This window comes from the organism of the source record quoted next, unplaced genomic scaffold (genome assembly GCF_019419815.1).
Source record: "Pyrus x bretschneideri cultivar Hongxiangsu unplaced genomic scaffold, Pyrus_bretschneideri_v1 Contig28, whole genome shotgun sequence".
NCBI lineage: Eukaryota > Viridiplantae > Streptophyta > Magnoliopsida > Rosales > Rosaceae > Pyrus > Pyrus x bretschneideri.
In genome coordinates, this window is record NW_025999590.1 from 135464 (window position 1) to 157112 (window position 21649).

General features: G+C 36.9%; 2 protein-coding genes, 1 long non-coding RNA gene and 1 pseudogene across 7 annotated transcripts in view; 1 reads left to right on the forward strand and 3 right to left on the reverse strand.

Annotated features, from left to right (window-relative positions):
* The window catches only part of LOC125479282, a 36205-nt gene extending 22153 nt beyond the window's left edge, over positions 1–14052 (forward strand). The window contains exons 1-6 of one of the 5 annotated variants that reach the window (XR_007259909.1): positions 12488–12778; positions 13002–13093; positions 13252–13327; positions 13447–13496; positions 13618–13648; positions 13746–14052. This is a non-coding gene — a long non-coding RNA (uncharacterized LOC125479282). Of the gene's footprint in view, positions 1–12487; positions 12779–13001; positions 13098–13251; positions 13328–13446; positions 13497–13617; positions 13649–13745 lie in introns of those variants that run through there. The other 4 variants (XR_007259910.1, XR_007259906.1, XR_007259908.1 and 1 more) reach the window with 4 other exon arrangements.
* On the reverse strand, positions 5778–6722 carry LOC103945340 (annotated as a pseudogene).
* Positions 14053–14704: 652 nt separating the features above from the next.
* On the reverse strand, positions 14705–16733 carry LOC125479275 (probable disease resistance protein At4g27220). The gene is made up of 2 exons (XM_048588443.1): positions 15615–16733; positions 14705–15321 (listed from the first exon to the last, which is right to left on the reverse strand). The coding sequence occupies exons 1-2, from the start codon at positions 16593–16595 to the stop codon at positions 14773–14775; spliced, it is 1530 nt and encodes a 509-aa protein (XP_048444400.1). The 5' UTR covers positions 16596–16733; the 3' UTR covers positions 14705–14772.
* Positions 16734–16748: 15 nt separating this feature from the next.
* Positions 16749–18015, reverse strand: LOC125479364 (probable disease resistance protein At1g15890). Its single transcript, XM_048588599.1, has 2 exons — positions 16789–18015; positions 16749–16757 (listed from the first exon to the last, which is right to left on the reverse strand). The coding sequence occupies exons 1-2, from the start codon at positions 18013–18015 to the stop codon at positions 16749–16751; spliced, it is 1236 nt and encodes a 411-aa protein (XP_048444556.1).
* Between the last annotated feature and the right edge of the window lie 3634 nt (positions 18016–21649).

The following is a 21649-nucleotide window of genomic DNA, read 5'->3' on the forward strand; positions in this document are numbered from 1 at the left end:
CATTAGACCCTTTAATGTTTTGTCATTTTTAGCTTAGGTTTGCAACTCAAATAATAGAGCACTTACCCGCGAAACAAAATGAAGAGCAAAACAAAATGTCATGGAGTTTATGTAAGGGAACAATAGTTCAGTTGATTAAAAGTATTTATTTTGTATTCAAAATCTCAATTATAATTTTCTCTCCTCAATATCGCTCGTACAAGATAGAAGAATAAAATTTGTGGGGTTGTTAGAGCATCTCAAAAGAAGATATCAAATTTAAAATATTAAATTGATATTTAATGGTTTATGTGGTAATTTGTACAATTTTTTGATTCAACTGATATGTTAAATAATAATGCCATTTTAAATATTTTTAATCACTTTATGAGGTCCTTTTACGTAGGTAACCAATCAAAATTTTAAAATACACAACCACATTTATTATATTTCCATTAAATCTATTAAAAAATATTAAATGGATTTGACAGTGGCTGTTAAATTGACAACAGAAGGTTTTGTCTTCAATTTGCTGTTAATTTTTACTATTATATACCTGGTAGTTTTGACATCTTCTTTAGAAATGCCTTTAAAGTATCTTCAAAGGAGATTTCAAATTTTAAACATAAAATTTAAATTTGACTATCTATGTGGTATTTTGATATCTTTTAAAATTTTACTCTTCATCCTCTATGTTAAATTAAATATTATTTTATTATACTATTTTCTTTTCTTTTTATTTTATTACACTGTTTCTTCAACCCAATTCATAAAGTTTCAATCTTTGTGCAATTCTTCGTCTGGGTTTTGCTAAAATCCAACTTCTGATCCCAACCTCCGCGGAGCAAATCAATAGTTCAAATTCACGGCACGTCATCCCCATCCTCCCCCTTCTCCTTCTCCTCTATCAAAGACATCCAAACACTCTGCGCCGACGAAATCGACGACCACTCCCAGCAACCGACAACCGGCGCCGCCACCAATAAAGCCCCCGCTATTTTCCATCACGTTCGAGTCGCCAACTCGCTCATTCGCGCCTGGTCAGCCGCCAAGCCCTTCACGTCTTTTGGGAAGCAAGTTTGTGCTTTCTGGCTTCTGCGTTTGGCTTTCTACTTTTCTTCTCTGTTCTCTCTGTGGTTTTCCAAAATTCAAGCTTCGGTCTTCCTGGCTTCTTCGTTTGCCTTCAGTTTCAGCGTTTCCCATAAAAAAATTAATAAAAAATATATTTGAAGCTGCTATCAAATTTAACAGCATCCTCTTTGTTGTCAATTCATATTAACGTAACATAAAAACCAACATTTCGATTGAAGAATATTAATGTAATCTTTTATTACTGTTATAATTTACATGGATATTTTAATATCCTCTTTTGCTCATAGAGTTTCATCTTGTACTCCCCCATCTTACTATTAAAATACCCCACACTGATAGTGCCATAGTGGGAACAACAATCATTGACACGTATGATCGAAGGAAACTCGCCAAAAGTGAAGGAAAAAGGAACGGGATGAGGGAAGTGGGGCCCAGCCTGATAGGTTGTCGGTCGCCCATGTGTAATCCCAATTGCATTACTTTATGATCGAGCCTCATTTATTTACGTTGTTAGTTGATCCAACAGTTTTCATTTTAAATTATTTAATTTTAAATTTTAAATTTATAAAAACATCAAATTTAACGAATGAAATTGAATATAATATATTTAACAGTTCAAAAAAAAAAAAATTTAACGGTCCAAAATTAAGAAACTGCAATTATATGCCTAGACCTAAAACTTTGGTCAACTTCTCTGGGTTCTAAATGGATATTCGAAAAAAAGGAACAATCGGTTCCAATGTAGCCATAGAAACTCAAATTTTTGTGACATTTTAGGAAGCCATCTATGTATATATAGGAATGATTCAAGCTGCTATAATCACTTACTATGTTTCATATTTATATGTATATGTCTTCTTTTTAGAGTCTTTCTTGTAGTTTACTTATATGTGCACTCTGGCATGCTAAGTTTTAGTTGAACCTGCAAAAATTTTGAAAGAACCAAATTTAGTTTGGTTTTGAATAACCGATAAATATACATGGACATAACGTTTTACAGATTTTGATCAAATATGTAACTTTTTCACTAAAGGGACAAAGATGAGTTAGTGGGAGGGGTCCAATGGTGAGTTAGTGGGACAAGTGCGATTTTTTTTTATTTTTCAACGATATTTTACTTTGAGGTGAAAATTTGGGCTATAATATACCATACATAAATAAGTATTGAACTCGTTATTTATATCAATTGAACATAAGACTTTTTATTTATTAATATAGAGGAATATTGTTGGACTATAATGTTACTATATCTACAAAGATTGTTAGTGACACGCCCCCGATCCCGATATTCCCCGAATACTAGGGTAGATACGTGCTGGCCGACACTCGAGGGTGACGAAAGCCATTTATTGAATGTAAATGCTTAGAATAAGAAATAAATAAGACTTATAAATTTAAAATATAATGAATATGCATTTCAGGAACGTGTTTAGAGCACACATCTAATCCAGAACACTAAAAGAACTTATATAAAAATTAAATGAATTAAAAAATGAGTCCTACACCGAGAGGATTCGAAGATGCCGTTGTGGAAGTGCCTTGATGTTGGGATTGTATGTCTTGATTCTAGTCCTGAAGGGGCGCAAAACAAACATGAGTGGACCAAGTTGATATAAATGTAATAAAACAGTTATCAACATACTAACCCCCAGGTTTTATGAAAACACATATATCATGATAAAAATAGGTTTTTTGAAATCTAGCATGTTGTGCAATGTCTCAAAATATATCTCGTATATATCGTAATCGCTAGGGAATGTCCAATCTCACTCCAAACCCCATGCTAACTCCCCCTCCATGTGCCAATTGCCAGAGGAAAATCACCTTCAGGCCACATGCTAGCTCCCCATCCCTGTGCCAATTGCCAGAGGAAAATCACCTTTAGGCCCTATGCCAACACCGTAACATCTCTCATGATGGAATCTATCCCTCGCCTCGTAGCGGAATAGGGACCACTAGGTAAGTACAAAATTGTTGAACATACATGTATTTGAAAAGCAACTTTATAGTATAAAGTCATTCATCATCTATACTATAAAGAGGTGTTCTAAACATGTTCTAAATATTATATCATCATCCATCATATATTCTATAAAGAACACAGGTTATAGGAAAAATAGTAATAATTCAAAATAGCTTCAGTAAGCATGTTATCTCATAAAACGTAATCATTAAATCATGGTTTTCATGTATGCATTTCTAATAGTAAAATATGCATTTTAGAATGGGTCCACTCACTGTACATCATTAGTACAAAGCCGTGCCAAAAGGAAAAACAGAATCGCCGCTATTAATTGCACCTAAGCACATAAAGGGTACAATTAATAAAACTATGCTCAAACGATTGAATTTGGGAAAACGAACTTCATAAATGGATTCAAGACGTCAAATTACCCTAAGAAGAGTCCTAGTTAAATTTCCAAAAAGTCAACATAAGAATATTTCAAAGAATATTCCTTAGAATATTGCACCAGGTTGGGCTGGGCTTGCTGCTAGGCTTGGTAGGCCGGCCCAAAGGCCTAGGGTAAAAGGTTAAAAGGTTACGGATTGGGCCTAGGGTTTTGGGTTTTAGATGGAACGGGCCTAAGACCCTAACCAAGATGGCCCAAGGCCTTTTGGGTTTTAGGAAAATAAATAAATAAAAAGAAAAGGGGGTTGGGTTTAACAGGCCTAAAGCCTGAGTTCTAAACGGCCCAAAGGGCCTGGGTTTACTGGACTGTGGGTCGCCGGATTTGAAGGAAGAAGAAGGCAGGATTTTGACCGGAATTTTAGACAAATTTTAAACGTTCATAACTTTGTCAATATTCAATGAAATTGAGTGATTCAAAAATGGAAATCATAGTTCTCGACGAGATGAAGAGAATGATACCTTGCATGATATCTAACTCGCCGTGATTTGTTCAGAAGATGCCTTGAAAGCAGCGAAGGTCGTTGGGAACTGGGTAAGATTCAAATGGATATAACTTCTTCAATACTCAGCGAAATTGGGTGAAACACAAAGGAAAGTTGTAGTAGCGAGATGAAGAGATTAATACCTTGAACGCAGGCCAACGCTTCGTGGTTTGGCAGGAAAGTGGCTCAAAAGTGACAGGTTTCTCGCCGAAATCAGGGAAAGTGATCTGAGTTCATTTTCTGCGTTCAAATACGCCAACATAGAGAAAATGCTAGATCATTGAGAGATAGGAGTGGGACTTCCTAGGGTTGAGCATAGACTTTGTTCTAGGCTTATCTAGTCTAGGCTGCCATACTAGCCCTTAAGGCTCACATGACAATGGAATAACGGTGGCGCAACAATTTCTTAAGGTTTGATGATCGCTAAAGTTAACATGATTGTGACCTTGTTTTAGAATACTTTTAAATTGATTAGAACACTCTTTCATATGGGGCACTAGTCATGCGATAAATTAACTCATTTGGTAGAGCCCACCAATACATATAAGTTTCATCTTTATTAGAAAGATGTACCCATACGGGATAAGTAATAATTTGAAAACAAACATTTTTGGCTCAGCCAAGAAAAGAAAAAAACCTTAATTGTAGCAGGGCGTTCTAGGATGGGTGGACGGCTCCCAAGCTGAGACTGAGATTGATCCAAAACAAGAAAACATCCGGCACGTCTAACGTCCCAAAAACGTATTGCACCATTACATCTGCCTGTAAGCAAAACCCACTCGATAGAAGTAGACCATTCCACAGTCATGAAAATACAACACTTAGGACCCTCTAGATGCACGAAACTTTATTCTACGTTATAAGTTAAACCCAAGAAACAAGACTAAAAACACTTGGTACTTTTGTAAAAAAAAAACTAGAGAACCCAATGGAAGAATATAAATCTACCAAGAGCTTAAATCTAACCTTACGATTCTAAGGTGATCTCCAACTGAAATAGCTAAGTATAGTCCCATCCAGAATTATAGCTCAACAAAAAAAATTATTTTTAAGTGATCAGTGTCAGACTATATTTATATACCATCTCCAATCGAAAAAAGGCTAAACATAGCCCCTCAATAATTTATTATTTTTAAGTTTGTTCCTTAACTTAATGGTATTGTTGCATGTTGGTATTGTTACATATTGTTTAAATTTCATGTTGGTATAGTTACAAATTTTATTAAATATTTTAATATTACTTACATGTTAACAACTTAGACATTAAAATAGCTATGAAAAGACTGTTTGAAGTGAAAAGAATGTGAAAATTTTGAATAAAATAAAGTAAGATAGTATATAAGGGTAAAAAAGATGTGAGAAATAATGTAGAAATGCCATAAATATTTATAGGAAAAAATTTAAAATTTAAAATTTTGACTAAAAAGAAAAATTCAACAGCAAGACATCAACTAGCTATTGCTGCTGATGTCAGCAAGCTGGAGGTGAGAAAGATCCCCAACAAACGGGTTGATAGTGGGCAGGAAGCAGCCAGCCCAATAGCCAATAAGGCCATTAATTAGCCATCTCATTGTCGACGGCCTAAGGTTCTAAGCATGAATTCCGCCAATACGGTGTACGGTAAATTTCTTGCCGTCCACAAATGGCAGGCCAGCCTTGAGCTAAAAATTACAGGTTCAACCAGAAAGTCCAAACGCTAAAAATTTACAAAATGCTGAAAAAACCGACTAGGCTGGATTATTTAAAGAATCGAATTTTCGTGATTGTCCACCCTAAATTTCAAAGAACAATCCCTGCTTATATCCTCAATATTGTCATCCAAAATGTTTCATGTGTTTACATAACCATGATAATTGATAAGAAGTTTAATTTTTCTAACTTTCTATGTATCAAATGTGCATCAAATGTTTAATTCTGCGAATTTCTTGGACATACCGTGGTGGCCGGACAAGGTGTGAGCAAAAGCCTCGGAGGCAATATCACAGAGGCGGACTTGAACATCTTCTGTTCCGGCAGCAATGAGCATGAGAGAAGTTGCCAACGGCGACATTGCAGTCCGGTACGCCTTCCCCGACATCTTGAAGTCCATCACTACCTGAGCCGTATTCGTATCCCAAACATTGATGTGATGATTGTACGACCCCATCACAAACAGTCCGGTGTCGACGGGATACCATACGGCGGAGGACACCACATACTTATGGCTTATCCACCGCGAACAAGCACTTGTGCCTCGTGATAGCTTCGCCGCCTCCGTAATTGGTCCCGTGCTGGACATCGAACACGGCGGCGGAAGCATCGGAGGTGCCAGATAGCAGGTACCGGCCCTCCGTCATATCGAGCTGGAGAGAGTTGACAGAGCCGCGGTGAGGGGACATGATGTCTTTGTGATTGGAGAGTTCAAGCGTTTGGATCCGGGTTGACTTGATTCGATTCGAGAACGAATTTGGGCAGAGCTTGCCCGCTTCTCTGTCACCGATTGCCCTCCACATTTTCGGAGCATCTTCTTCTTCTTGTGCCAAATGCAAAAGCGAAGCGGAGGTTCACAACGCAACCGTGTCGTATCGCAGTGTTTTCTCTCACACTCTGAAGTATGAATTCTCAAACCGGAACCGGTTTTGTTGTTACTGAATCCGTTTTCTGTTCTTCCGGGCTTCGCTTTGATTTGCGTCCTGGGTCGACTCGGACAAACTTGGACAGATTATTGAGCGGGTTCGGTTTATAATGGCTGACAGATGATGCGTCAGTAAAACGGCAGCGTAAGCCTATCTAAAATTGAAAGGTGGGGTCGTGTTGTGAATGAGAGATGTCAACTGTCGTTCTCGAATGACGAATTCAATATTTAAATAGGACAGGCCTATTGGCTATTGTAATGAATGTGATTATTGTGACAAATTTAATAATATTAGTTTTTTGTTAGACTTCCGATCATAGATAAACATGTGTTTAATTATAATTTTTTGTTTTAATTATTTGAACACGTGTTTATTTATAATTGAGGTTCAACAAAAGCTACTGCTATTCTTTCTTCTACATTCAATGATAGCCTAACCGACTGAAATTTCCTAACTTAGAATCCATTAGGCAAACCAAAATTATTAGGAATTGAGCCGTCGAGATCTTCTCCGGATCTCTGCGTCAGAGCTCAAGGACTCAAGGATTGAGGTCATTGAAGAGAGAGAATTGGTATGTGTGAAGTTGACAAGTAAAATGAGCTAACGAGACTACAAAATTTAAAATGAGGACCATTACAAATAAACAAACAACATGTAATTTCTTCCGTGTGTATCATTCTTCTACAATTCCCAAGCATCAATTCTTTTACATGTTTCAAGCTGTTACAACCGACAACTTCCAAAATTGTTAAATTCTCAATGGTATTGCAAATTACCTTAGATTTGGGTCTGCTTGTGGGGAATTCTTCTTCCACTGACACATCGAGTTCTGCGTTTCCTCAAGCCTCAAAGCACTTAAATTTGGAAAGGTGGCATCTACATGCCCAATACCTTGAAGGAAAGCTACTTGCTTTTTAGAGCATGCAGCATAAAACTTAATCGATTTGAGTTTGCAAAAGAGCCACACCAACTCTTTATATTGCTGGGCAACTTCAACTTTCCTAGCTTGGGAAGTGAATCTTGAAACATTGCAGGCCAATGTGGGGATGTTTTACAACTGGCATGGCAAAAAATATTGGGTCTTCAATAACTTTTATTCATTTGAGCAGAAAGAAATGGTCTATCTCGCTTGATAAATTTCAATAGAAGTACTCTTATTAGGGTGTAAACCTGTGATTACTCCTATGGAAGAAAAACATCACTTGGGTATTTACGTTGATCATGTTCCTGTTGATAGGGGTAGATATCAAAGACTTGTGGGGAGGTTAATTTATTTCTCATACTTGTCCTAATATTGCATATGCTGTGAGTGTTGTAAGTTGGTTAATGCACTCGCCCAGTGAAGATCACATAGCTGCGGTAATGCGAATTTTGGCATATCTAAAGTCTGCACTCGGTAAAGGAATACTTTATGGAAAACATGGACATCTAAAGGTTGAGAGATTTAAAGATGCAGATTGGGCTGTCAATGTTACTGACATACGGTCTACATCTGTGTATTTTACGTTTGTTGGAGGTAATTTGGTTCTGTGACGTAGTAAGAAGCAGAGGTCGTCTGCGGAAGCTGAGTATAGAGGTATGGCACAAGAAGTATGTGAACTTTTTTGGTTACGTTAACTTTTGAGATTTCTTGGTTTGAACCAAAAGAGGCTACGGAGTTATATTATGACAATAAATTTGCAAGGAAGATAGCTGACAATTCGGAATATGATTGAACAAAACATGTGGAGGTTGATTGACACTTTATTAAGGAAATTCTTGAAAGGAAAATTATGCCTATACCGTTTGTGAATTCAGGAGAGCAGTTGGCTGATTCTTACTCATGCAGTATCTAGTAAGGTTTTTCAAGACTCAATTATCAAGTTGGACATGTATGATATTTATGTACTAACTTGAGGGGGAATGTTGATTTGAGACTTAATTGTAAATGTTATTGGAGTATTATTTTAAGTAGGATTAAAATCTGTAATCTTTAGGATTTAGTGTCTTTATATTTTGTAATTACTTTCCTTATAGAATAAGGTGTATATACCTATATTGTAAACCTAAAGGATAAATAATATAATGTAGTATTAAAAGTATTTCTTCGTCTATCCCCCCCTCCACCCTCTCTACACAATCAGACTCCTTTTATGTTTTCTTCGTGTTGATCCAACCACTCTATTCTTCTATGACACTCATTTTTATATAATTTTTATTTCAACCCACCACTGATCTTCTCGTACAATTTCCCCCAAAGAACCATCTCTACCATCTTTCTTTTAAACCTTCCATTCTCATTATTTTCTACAACCCGTCCCTTCTTCATCACTCTTTCTTTTTCATGTGTTCACATAACCATGATAAGAAGCTTAAATTTTCTAACTTTCTATGTATCAGGTGTGCATCAAACGTCAAATTCTGTGAATTTTGGGACATACCGCGGTGGCCAGACAAGATGTGAGCAAAAGCCCCAGAGGCAATATCACAGAGGCGGACTTGAACATCTTCGGTTCCGGCAGCAATGAGCATGTCAGAAGTTGCCAACGGCGACATTGCAGTCCGGTACACCTTTCCCGACATCTTGAAGTCCATCACTACCTGAGTCGTATTCGTGTCCCAAACATTGATGTGATGATCGTACGAACCCGTCACAAACAGTCCGGTGTTGACGGGATACCACACGGCGGAGGACACCGCGTACTTATGCCCGCGCTCGTGCTGCTTATCCACCGCAAAGAGGCACTTGTGCCTCGTGATAGCTCCGCCTCCATAATCGGTCCCGCGCTGGACATCGAACACGGCGGTGGAAGCTTCGGAGGCGCCGGATAACAGGTACGGGCCCTCCGTCAAATCGAGCTGGAGAGAGTTGACGGAGCCTCGGTGACGGGAGATGATGTCTTTGTGATTGGAGAGTTGGAGAGTTCGGATCCAGGTCGACTTGATTCGATTCGAGAACAAATTTGGGCGGAGGTTGCCCGCTTCCCTGTCTCCGATTTCCCACCACATTTTCTGAGCATCTTCTTCTTGTACCAAATGCAAAAGCAAAGCAGAGGTTCACAACGCAACGGTGTCGTATCACAGTGTTTTCTCTCTCACACTCTGAAGTATGAATTCTCAAACCGGAACTTGTTTTGTTGTTAATTCGTTTTCTCTCTCACACTTTGAAGTATGCACTCGCCCAATGAATATCACATAGCTTCGGTAATGCAAATTTTGGCATATCTGCACCTAGTACAGGAATACTTTATGAAAAAACATGAACATCTAAAAGTTGAGAGGTTTACAGATGCAGATTAGGCTAGCAATGTTACTGACAGACTCTTTACATCTAGATATTTTACGATTGTTGGAGGTAATTTGGTTACGTGGTGTAGTAAGAAGCAGAAAGTGGTGTCAAGGTCGTCTGGAAGCTAAGTATAAAGGTATGGCACATGAAATATGTGAACTTCTTTAGTTACGTAAACTTTTGAGATATTTTGGTTTTGAACTAAAGGAGACTATGTAGTTATATTGCGACAATAAATCTGCAAGATAGATAGTTGACAATAAATCTCGAGCTTCAGCAATCCCCGAAGCCTCGACAACACACTGCAGCCACCACGAAGCCTCGAGCTTCAGCAATCCCTGAGTTCAACAACACATTAAAGCCCCACGAAGCCCCGAAGTCAACGACTTTGCTGCGGTTCTTCCTCCTCGCTACCTTGCCAACATTGAACTTCTTCCCTACCATGACCACCATGTGGGTGTCGAAGACAGAGAGGTAACCCCGCCCCACCCCACCCCACATTCCTCTTTTTTTTTTTTCTCCAACCACCAACACTGTAACAACCAATAATCCATTCTTTAGCCAATAGTTGTGCATCATTGCAAACCCACAACCCAAGCCTCTTAATTACCCACAAATTAATCTTTTACTTTTATTCATTTCTAATTCTAAAGAGAAAGCTGAAGCTTTGAACTAAGAAAAATGGGGATTTGAGATTTCGTCTCCAGGACAACCATTTCGTTGAATTGGGATTTTTTTGGGGTTTTCTCCCTGCAACCCAAGTTTTATTTGCTTCAGAAAGCCATGGAATTTTTCAATCAACGTACGGTGGTTGTGATTTCACTAATTTGTGAGAGCACTGATTGTGGTAGCTAGCAGGGCGAAGGTGAGGGTTTTAGGTTAGTTGGGAGAAAAGTGAGTTTAGTTGTTTGATTTCTAACGAGGATGGGTGAGGTTAAAGATAGACGAGGATGGGTGAGGTTACAGAACACAAACCCAGAAAAAGCAATTGTCGAGCTCGGCGGGGATGGCGTCGAGGTGGGAGTTGAGGAGGAGGGAGGGGAGGGAGGGTTGGACATGGTGGCGGTGAAGAGCATCGGAGGTGGAGGGGTTTGGGCTCGGTGAAGGTGAGGGGGTCGGGAAGGGAGGGAGAAGATGGGTTCTACGTTTTCTAGGTTGTTTGTTTTTTTTTTTTAATAATTTAAATAAGGTAAATATTATTATATTTTAAGACCATCTCCAATAGTTGGGCTAAAAGCCAAATTTTTTAGCCCGGAAAATTTAGCTTTTAGCCCAGAAACAACTTTTCTGCTCCAACCGTTCTGGCATAAAATTTTAGCCCGGGATTATTAAAGAATGAACTTATGCTATTTTTTTTTGTTAAATTAATTTTTTTTAAAAAAATAAATATGTAGACTATCGTAAATTAATTTTATGAACATTTTAATCTAAAAAAATTTAAATTCCGATAAATATTGAAAAATCACTAAATTTCCCACAAAGCAAGCCGTCAACTTTTACCAATCTTTCAACCCTGGGCTAACTTTCAATTCACCAACCTTTGAACACCAAATTTTCAATTCACCAACCGTTGAACACCACACTTTTAACTTTCACCAACTATATAAACACCAAACTTTCAACTTTCACCAACTATATAAACACCAAACTTTCAACCAACCATTCACCACCAAACTTTCAGAAATCATCCTTTATATAAACATATGTCCAATATTTTGTGTGGATGTTTGAACAAATACATAGGTATTTATAGAGTTTTTGGGTGAATTTTGAGTTAAATAATTTTTTTTTAATTATTTTAACCGTTAGATTTAAATTTGGGCCGTTAGATCTTTTTTTTTACCGTTAGATTTGATTATATTTGATCTCAGCCGTTGGATTCAATGTATTTTAAAATAACATATTTTAAAAAATCAAATTTGAATTTGGACCGTTGGATCAACCAACGGTCCTTGAAACACATCCGTTGGATTGCAAAAATAGCCGTTGGACTTCAGTTGGGTGGCCGACAACCCGCTGACAGCGGGGCCCACCCTGTCGGGCACGGTCTGCAAGCGCTCCGCGTGGGGCGCGTACGCGAGTGAGCGGGCCGAGACTGGCCTTTGGGCCAGCGAGTCCAGTCGCGCGGGGGGGGGGGGGTGGGAATCTGGGGGGAATTTGGCCCAACTTTAACATTTGGCATTTAGCCCAATGTTTTAGCATGGGTTGGAGATGGTTTGGGGGGGGGGAATTTGGCATTTAGCCCATTATTGGAGATGGTCTAAATGCATAAAAATTATTTTTTCGTTACGTGGTATAAATTTGATAGTCACGTCAGCATAAATGTGAATCCTGTTTTTGCCACGTCATCATTTTACGATTTATTTAATTAATTTTTTAATAAATATATAAAATTAAAATAAAATGATAAGTAAATGTATGAAATTAAAATGTTTTAAAAATATTGTAAAAAATTAAAATGAACTTCAAAATTGAGGGCAAAATGTAATTTACCCATCTTTCTTTTAGACCTTCCATTCTCGTTATATTCTACAACCGGCCCCTTCTTCATCACTCTTTCTTTTTCTCTTCCTCTTTGTTTTTGTTTTTTTTTTTTTTTTTTTTTTTTTTTGTTCTTTTTACTTCTTTTGCTTTTTCACTCACCTTTCACCAAAAAATAGGTGAAATTCATCTCTGTCGCTCACAATTCGCAAAAAAAATTGTAAACCTCAAACAAAGAAATCGCAAAAAACCTCGAACCCTCTTATCAACGAAGAGGATTCCCACACAATCGAAGATTGAAACCAACAAATCAATTTCAAGTGTTAAGCTGCTAGGGTCTGGGTCTTCAAATTCCGACGAGCTGTTTCCATACGAACCGCGGCGCACCGTACCGTGCCATGCCGTCGAACACAATCCTCTCTGCTCTATGTCCGGCGTTCAAGCCATTAAGGTAAGCAATTTCTTATTTATAAAACGAATTAGGGAGTTACATCGGGCTTTTGAATTAGGGATTTACAAATTGGGGATATGGGCATTAATTTTTTATTTAGGGTTTTAATTTTGGAGAAATTAGTAGGCTAGGCAGGGGATTAATTTGATTGCGTCAGAATTTGAGTTTTGGGATTGTTGATCTGTGTTTGTTTTGTTATTGTGTTATTGGGTTGGTTTTGCAGTGATCCGTGGATTCTTGTGACATCTGAAATTGATTAGATCAGCCATTTGCAGTTCTGTCGGTTTGTTTTCGGTTTTCAAAACTTCTTTGTATGTATGTACGCATGGTAAAATCCAAACAGTCTTAACACCAGTTGATCTATTCAATCTGATTTCATCTATCATCTCGCACTCAGATTTCTCAATCTTTATTTATCTATTACCTCTAATTTATAACTTTAAAATGTTTGACTGTTTTCCCGCTTGGATCAGTATGAACAAAATTCTTGAGCGGAACCATAAAAGTTGCTATTCCTCACAAGACAATGTTGCTGAGAACGAAACACAGGTGATATTTCAGAATTACCGAGCCTCATCAAAATTCTGTTTGCATTTTTGTGTTTGTATGTGCTGGTGGTGGTATGAGCGTCTACTGACTGTTATACTTGATGGTATATATCCTCTAAGCATGCATGTTGGTTGGAGTCAAATGCAAATTCATAGAATCTGAATTTAAGGTAATCTATATGCATTTCATATCAAGTTTCGTTCCATAGAATTTGCTTCACCGGTGCAGATGATGTTATAACTGTTTTAATGGCCTGAATGGATGATTTAGAACTGCTTCTTCGTATGCAGATTACCATATGTATTTGAGAGCACAGCTGATGTAAGCTCTCTCTCTCTCTCTCTCTCTCTCTCTGCATCGAACTGTTTTGTCTGTCAACTTTGCTTATAACTTACTCTCCTTGCTTTCCCTTTATCAGGAAAATTTTACCGATTGCAAATGATAAATGTTACGAGCATGGGAAAAGCATAACCAATTTTAAATCAGCTTTTCAGGTATGCATTGATTCCAGATTCAAACCGTCACTTCCGTTTAGTATGTTGTTTATCATTTTGTGATCATAACACTGTCAAGCGGTGTTACTATTGTGAATGTTATGCGAGAAAGCAAAGAAAATTCTAATGGGAGAAAGCAAAGTTAAGGTGAAGATTTTGGTTTGTCCTTTAGCTTTCAATAATTTCACTGCTAATTAGGGTTTTTCTTCATACGTTTTCCTTCATGTTCAACTTCCGATTTCACTCAATTTTATGTATTTGCTGAACGCCTTCTTTGTTTTACAAAATGTTTCTATATTCCCAAATAGTTGTACCAAGAACCAACACTAAGATCACACGGATGGTACTTGGACCTAAAAAAAGAATGGTCAAACGGATCTTTTCTCAAAGTCAAATCTCAATTGTACAAATGACCGATTTTTTTAATGTGTTGTTAACGTTTGATCGTTTTATCTTCAAAATATTATTGCTGTATCATTAACATTTGAACACTATATTGCCAATTTTAGTTCTAATCAATTTATTGGCGGAGAGAATGTACACGCTACTATTAGGCACATATATATATTCAGAACTTTCTACACCTTCAACAATATTTCAAACACCGCAATAACGGGCGGGTACACCAGCTTATGAAAACTAAAAATCAAGCAAAAAATTATTTTAAATTATTCGAAATTTAATTTAAAATGGGCAGAAGATTGTCTTGGTTAAAACCCAAAACCATTACACACAAAAATAACAAACATCTTAACAAGAGAACTAACTATGCAGCAAAGTTAATTCTTTATATGTATTGAGTGTAGTTTTGCCACGACCACCACGATCCATCAGCAACATCTGCATCACCTTCGCTCTCTTTGTTAGAATCATCATAGCTTCCGTCATCATTAACATCGTCACCCTCACCAACACCATCATCTGCATCAACAGTCATCATCTTCATCCTCGTCACCGCCACAAATAATCTTCTGTTATCTGCACTCCTTGTAGTTCTGGGGAACTCTTCCACTCAAAGCTGTTAATCTTCAACTTAGGGCATTCGAATATATTTACAGTTTTCAAGGATGGGAATTTGACAATGCAATTTCCAGAGAAGAAATCTTGCAGACTTGGTAGAGATAAAAGGTTCAAACGTTGCAACTGGCAAAAAGAAATCTCACCATCATTTCCTGCATCATCTCCATCTGATGTCGTTGCCCCTATTTCTGTCATTCTTTCACATCTGGCAACCCTCATTGTTCTTAGCCGCTTTAAAGTTTTGGCTATCGTATATGTTGCTAAATATTTCAAGTTGCAACAACCAACTACCTCCAAAGTTGTTAAATTCTGGCAGGGAATAGCAGATGACCTTATATCCTTCAATGCAGAACAACCATATTCTGTTGTTGACACTATCTCTTCCATTGATACACGATTTCTAGCCATGGAAGACGATAACACAAAAGTTAAACTATTACAATCACGCACCTGCAAGCTTGTTAAGTTTCGCAACACAACCTGCAGTATTTGTACATTCCATTTTTAAGAGAAAGAGAATTCACATTATTTGTTATTATCTAGTCAAATGGTATCTTTAGATAAAAAAAATTATACCAACAAATATTTCTTAATACGTACTAGATAAAACGAATCACTTCAAATGATCAAATATATGTAAATTTAGCCACACAAAATCTAGGAGTTCTATGGTGGTTGTATCATTTTTCTTTGTAAATTATATCGCTCGAATAAAAAATAAAAAAAACAAGTACTAATGGCATAAATGGGAAAGAATGACACTAGTGGCATACCTCCTCAGTAATGATATGTGTATATTGGGCATTGTTTTGGACATGGAGATGCTTGAGTTGTTGAAAATCTTCACTACCTGAGTGGTACACAACATTATCAGCTCCCTCCGACCCATCCAAATACAAATTTTCACATGATCTCTTCAACAACATTTCTAGACCATGGTCCAATTCACAGCCAGTTGGGAGCTTTAGCTTCAATGTGTTGAGGGTTTCATCCGCATCATACCATTCCCACGAAGCACCGATTAATATTTCATATCTTTTTAACTTGTCAGTGAACAAGTCCCTCGGAATACTGCCAGCATCTGGAACATGTATGCTTAATGCAGCTAAACGAGGCAAGTCCTTCAGTTCTGAAAGGCTAGCATTACTTCTTTCTCCGGTTACTCCTTCGGGCACCCATCCATTGAAGCTGCCTTTCATTCTCAAGTCTTCTAGACTTGTCAAACGTGATATAACATTAGGTGAAATCACTTTGAGTTCAAAGCACCAGCTTAAATCCAGCAGTCGAAGACGAGTCAATTTCCCTATTTCTTCGGGCAACTCTTTAAACTTGGAATTTATAAAGCTGAGCATTTCTAGTTGCAATAGTTGTCCGACTAGAGTTATGTCTCCCAACACGCAACCATCTAAACACAATGTACGAAGATTTTCTAGGAGCAGAAGAGATGGAGGCAGCGACGAAATACGCGCACCGGTTAAATCCATAACTTTAAGCTCTTTCATCTCCTCAAAGAAGTTACCTGGGATTTCAAGCAAGTCACGATTAAAGTGCAAATAAAAATACTCCAGTTGTTGGCATTTCAAAACTTCAGGAAGCCTAGGGATGTTTTTGCAAGACAAAGAGATCATTGTGCAATTTTCAGAAAAATCCTTATTGTTTGGCCATTCCTTCAAGACATCTCGTTGTGCTCTTACTAAGGCACCGTGGCCTTTGGATGCAATCGAGATGGCAACATCACGTAACAAATCATGCATTGTGATTAATGTATTGTTCTTGGTGTCGAGTAACAGACCAGAATCTTTAAGCTCTTCAATCCACGCGTGCAATGCATATCGTGCGTCCTCCACTGAATCGAAGTTCTTAAACAAAATCGAAGTTCTTAAACAAACCCACACCAATTGTATATTTCAACAAGTCTGTCAGATGAGCGTATCCCCATCGATTTACCATAATTCCACATATCAAGAATAGTGGCTTCAGCTTTTGATCATCCAATTGATTGTAGCTCCACTCTAACGCCGAGTATGCTTCTTGTTCGGCTGGGTCTTCGTTGTCAAACACTTTTAGGCGACTGAAGGCATTCTTCCATACTGGTAAAGTACTTCTATTTCTTAAAGAGCTTGCGACTGTGACAACCAAAAGTGGCAAACCTCCGCATTTTTTGGCTACATCGGTTGCCACAGTTCGTATGTCGGGATTGTTAACAACATCACCTGCTTTTGTCTCAAATAAACGCCAAGCTTCTTCCTCGTTTAGAACTCGAAGCTCAAAGTCTTTTTGCAACCGCTTGTCTGAGGATAGCAGTTTTCGAGTTCTGGATGTCAAAAGTATTCTACAATTCGGCAGACAAGGAAGTCCTACCGCCTCCAAGTCAATGCTTTCCCAAATATTGTCTAAAATTACAAGAACTTTCTTGTCTTTTACCCTGTCACATAGATGTAGTGCTCTTATTGACATAGTTTCGCTTTCTTGAACTTCCATACCCAACTTTCTGGCAATTTCTTTTTGAATTCCTTCAAGGTCCGGATTTTGCACACTTCTTACCATAACTGCATCAGCAAATAACTTTTCTTTTACAGCTTGCCTAAGGACTTGTTCAACCAGTGTGGTCTTCCCCACGCCTCCAATACCATACACCAAAATCAGGTCGGTATTAGGAATTCTCAGTTCATCCATGATCTTCTTGACAGTTAAATTCCTCGAATCAAATGCCTCATAATGTTTGTCAGATACCACGGATACATCTTGTGGGCGGACATTGTATGAAATGCTAGCGAAATCTTTTTTTGCGTGGAGTTCAACGAGTTCAACAACCGCCTGCTTCAACTTTGTTGATGTCCTGCCTAGCTTGTATCGGAGCACCGGGTTTGGACAAACCCCACGGAGACAGCTCATCTTTGCTTGCGTATCAGGCTTCCGTAATTCGTTCGCCTCCTCGGTGATCTTATCCGCGTGTTTCCGCCAGTTCTGTACGTCAGTGTGGATTGTTTCACCTCTTTCTTCAGCTTCTACAACCTTGAGCACTAGCCGCTCTCTAGCGGCACTTAATTTGTGCACTTCAGTCTGTAGTTTCTCAAGTTTGCTTTTGCAGTGAGTTAGGTAACCCACTTGGCGTCTAGCTGGTTCAACTGCATACTTGTCAACTATTCCGACAATTAGACTAACAATCTCCATGCCTGCTCATGAATACAAATTAAATTAGAAGAAAAGGATCTCAAGAAATACTTTTCTTTTCTAATTGACTTATGAGTTATGATCTTTCAACAACTTATAAATAAACACATTATGAAAGACGGAAAATTCTATTCCACTTCTGGAAAAATATTACTTTTTGAATAAAACATTGTCTAAAATTAGAAACTAACTCTAGTTTCTTGGCATTTAATTGTAATTTTCTAATATTAATTACGTTGTGTGGGATACATTCATACCAAAACTAGTGTGGGATACATTTTTACCTATACTTGTATAAACATCATAGTGCTCTCTCACATTTTCTTGAATAATCATGTTGGATTCTAAGAAATCTGATGGACAAACGGTAAGAATGCTTACCGTTCTTATAAGGTCATGTCAGTTTGTTTAAATGGCTTTTCCATTTGTGTTTTCAGATTTGTAAAAAGAACAAATTTATTTGTTTAAAAACTTCCAATCGACATACATCATTTTATGAAAGATAAATAACCCAATTCCAAATTCCTTTGAAAGGTTATATGTCTAATGGCCTTGCTTCAATTCCAACCAACCAAGAAACATCTTCATCATCAAATAGCCACAATAATAATACATATAATTATATCTAAAATTTTACAACACCCTCCACTTTTCTCCCTATTTTTTGGATTTCAATTCGAGCAGGGCTTGACAAAAAGTTAATTTTATATTCCATTATTTAAAAAATTCCTTAAAAGCTAAAACCAACCAATGAACGGGGAGCTAAATGAGATTTGGTTTTGATCCTACAACTTGGAACACAAGAAATTTGTATGTGTTTGTTTGCTTGAATTCCATAAGGCTAGTGTTATGTAGCTGCTAGTGTTACTTTGTTGTTAGTGAACTAGGTGTGGACTTGGTTTCATTAGACAAGTGTATGCACCAAATTAGTTTTTTAGATTGACGGGCTCAAAGTAATTGTCTTTGTTTGGTAGTGAAGGATAAGAGATAAGAATGTATGAAGGATGCTGGGCTGCTACTATTAGCTCAAGCATTTGATCTCTAAAATTCTCTGATTTGTTCTTCATTCTTTTTCAAGATTGCATCACGTATGTACACTAAACTATGGCAGATTTAACATAAACACGATAAATAATTAATACACAGACTGAAAAGTACAAGCTTGCATGGCACCAGATTTAGAAGCAAACCAAATGCCATAAATGAGATCCAAGATTCCAACTCAAATCAAATATGGTTATAATTAAAGAACGTACCCTTAGCTCTGTTGGTTATGGATGAAGTGAGTTGCTCTTCAATATATACGTTCCTTGGAGCACCATTTCAAATCGGTCGTTCTGTAAATTGAGAATAAGCTAATAAAGTAAGAAGGGAGAGTACGTAATAATTTCTTTTTTTCTTGCAAAGTTCTTCTGGATACAATTGCAATTTGCTAACTAAAAGCAAAAACAACTAAGAAATCTAAAAGCACTAAGTTTTATATTTTTCTTCTAATTTGACAATGTGTGTATCCTAAAGCTAAATGAAATGATTATCAAATGGGCCCTAAACCGCATGTAAAATTGTGTACTTCACTAAGGTCAACTAAAAAAAGATGCAGGTCACCAAATAGGATGGACTAGAAAGTTATGCCCGTGCGTTGCCAGGAAATTAAAAATTGTAAGAGAGATTGTGTTTCGAAGATACAAGGAGTATGCCAAACCACGCAAAAAAAATTTTGCTTCAACACTAAAAGCTTTTGTCCAATATGTGTTGATTGTTAAGGAAGCATCCTAGGCAAGGAAAGAAAAATATTGAAACACACGAAGCAAATTTATATGACAATAGAATCATACTACAGAGAAAAAAAGGATAGAGTATGCTTACCTAGTTTGTTGTTGTTGTGTGGATTGGAGTCTGGTTTTGCACCAATTGGAGAGGACGTTTTTTTCCAGCAGGACTTCACTACCAACATTCTTAACTAGATGGTGAACGTTGTATGAGGCATCGTTATTATCCACAAACATGGAATTTGAAAAGATATAACTATAAATTCAAGCTTGAACCAACTTCTGCCTATATACAATGAAAAAAGCAAATCATAATTTCAATTCAGTCCCTCATCAGAATGTATAAGATAATGTGAATTAAAAAAAATTCACCCAAAAAAAGATTAAAATTTTGATATTTATAAATCTCAAAATCACAAAACTCCCAAATTTAAACAAAACAAACTCCACATGTGTGTTTTTCATGTTATAAACTCGAGTAGAATAGGCTTACATACAGTTGTTATAAAACAACACTTGTACCAAAATTCACTCACATTCTTAGTTGTAAGTTGTTGATTTGGTAAAAATTGGTGACTCATATAATGTATTGATACATTCATAGTATTTTTAATCAATTTTTACATACAATTAATAATATGGTTGTATATTTGCACTCGTTCTTTTCTAAATTTCTGTTCTCAGATTTTTATTCATTATTACTTCGTAAGTAAACAATTTTTTTTTTAAAGGCAGAGAATGCAGTAAATTACATATTGACTTGGCTAGGAAAACTAAAATCAAATAAGTTACTAAATGCACCAACAAATATAGTAAAGCTAATTATCCATGAATTCCCAAAAAAAAAAAAAAAAAAAACTGAAAACTGCAGTAATGCTGAAAAGCTTTTTTTTTTTTTTTTTATATTAGAAATATCTTCAATTTTTATAATTATATACTTGAGTTCCAAATGGCATAGGAAATTACAAAAAAAATAGAAAGAAGGAGAAAATGTGAAATTCCCAGATTAACATATGTCCTGCTATACTGAAGTATAAAGAACTCTAGTAATCACCTTGCTTATGGTAAAAAAAATAGTTTAAATAATGTTTTGTTGGAAAGTAGCATTAGCATGCCAACTGTCATCGACTTGAGCACTATGGAGAGAATAATTTGCTTCAGTGTTCCGGAATTTGCATACATTTGAAGCACATCGTAAATTATTGTTCTGTGTCACTACCAATGGAGTTGAGAATAGCTGGCAGCAAAAAAAGAGCAAATAATTTGTTATTAAGCATGCAGACAATATATTTCACACTTATCAAAACAATTATTTCTATCTAATACAAATGAAAGCAGGCTAAATATCTACCTTATTTAAAAAAGAAGTCTAATATATGGAGAGGAAATTGATGCAGAATGGTTGTGCAATTGCTGTTCTTCTTTGCTAGTTTATATAGACAGTGGATACCTATGTTTACCCGCTTGCTTTCTACAATGCAAGATTCTTTCCTCGTATTACCAAAACGATTTGCCTTGATGCTGCTGTTTACTCTCCTCGGACGAAAGGAATAACAAGTTTGAGTGGTGAATCTATAGTGGCAGTGTCGGCAAGCAACTATTTTTTATAGAACGTAAACCTTGTTTCCAGAATCTCACATCAACAAGCACGATGGCTTACGAATCAATCCTCGACAGCAGAAACAAAGCATATACGTCACGTTGAAGCGGCATTTGGCATTCGTGCCGCTGTTCTCTTAGGCAATTATTCCTTTTTTTTTTAAAAAAAATTATATTTAGTCTCTAGATACTAATGTTCTTTCATTGAGATCTTATTGACTTTTTGGTTTTAATTGAAGTCTTTAACATTAATTTATTAATGTAGA

What these genes read in the sequence shown, in the direction of transcription:
- LOC125479364 (XM_048588599.1), bottom strand. Translation starts at nt 18,015, where the DNA reads ATGGAGATTGTTAGTCTAATTGTCGGAATAGTTGACAAGTATGCAGTT.
- LOC125479275 (XM_048588443.1), bottom strand. Translation starts at nt 16,595, where the DNA reads ATGCATGATTTGTTACGTGATGTTGCCATCTCGATTGCATCCAAAGGC. An exon ending in CACATATCATTACTGAGGAG is followed by an intron (nt 15,322 to 15,614) that starts GTATGCCACTAG and finishes CAAATACTGCAG; the next exon opens with GTTGTGTTGCGAAACTTAAC.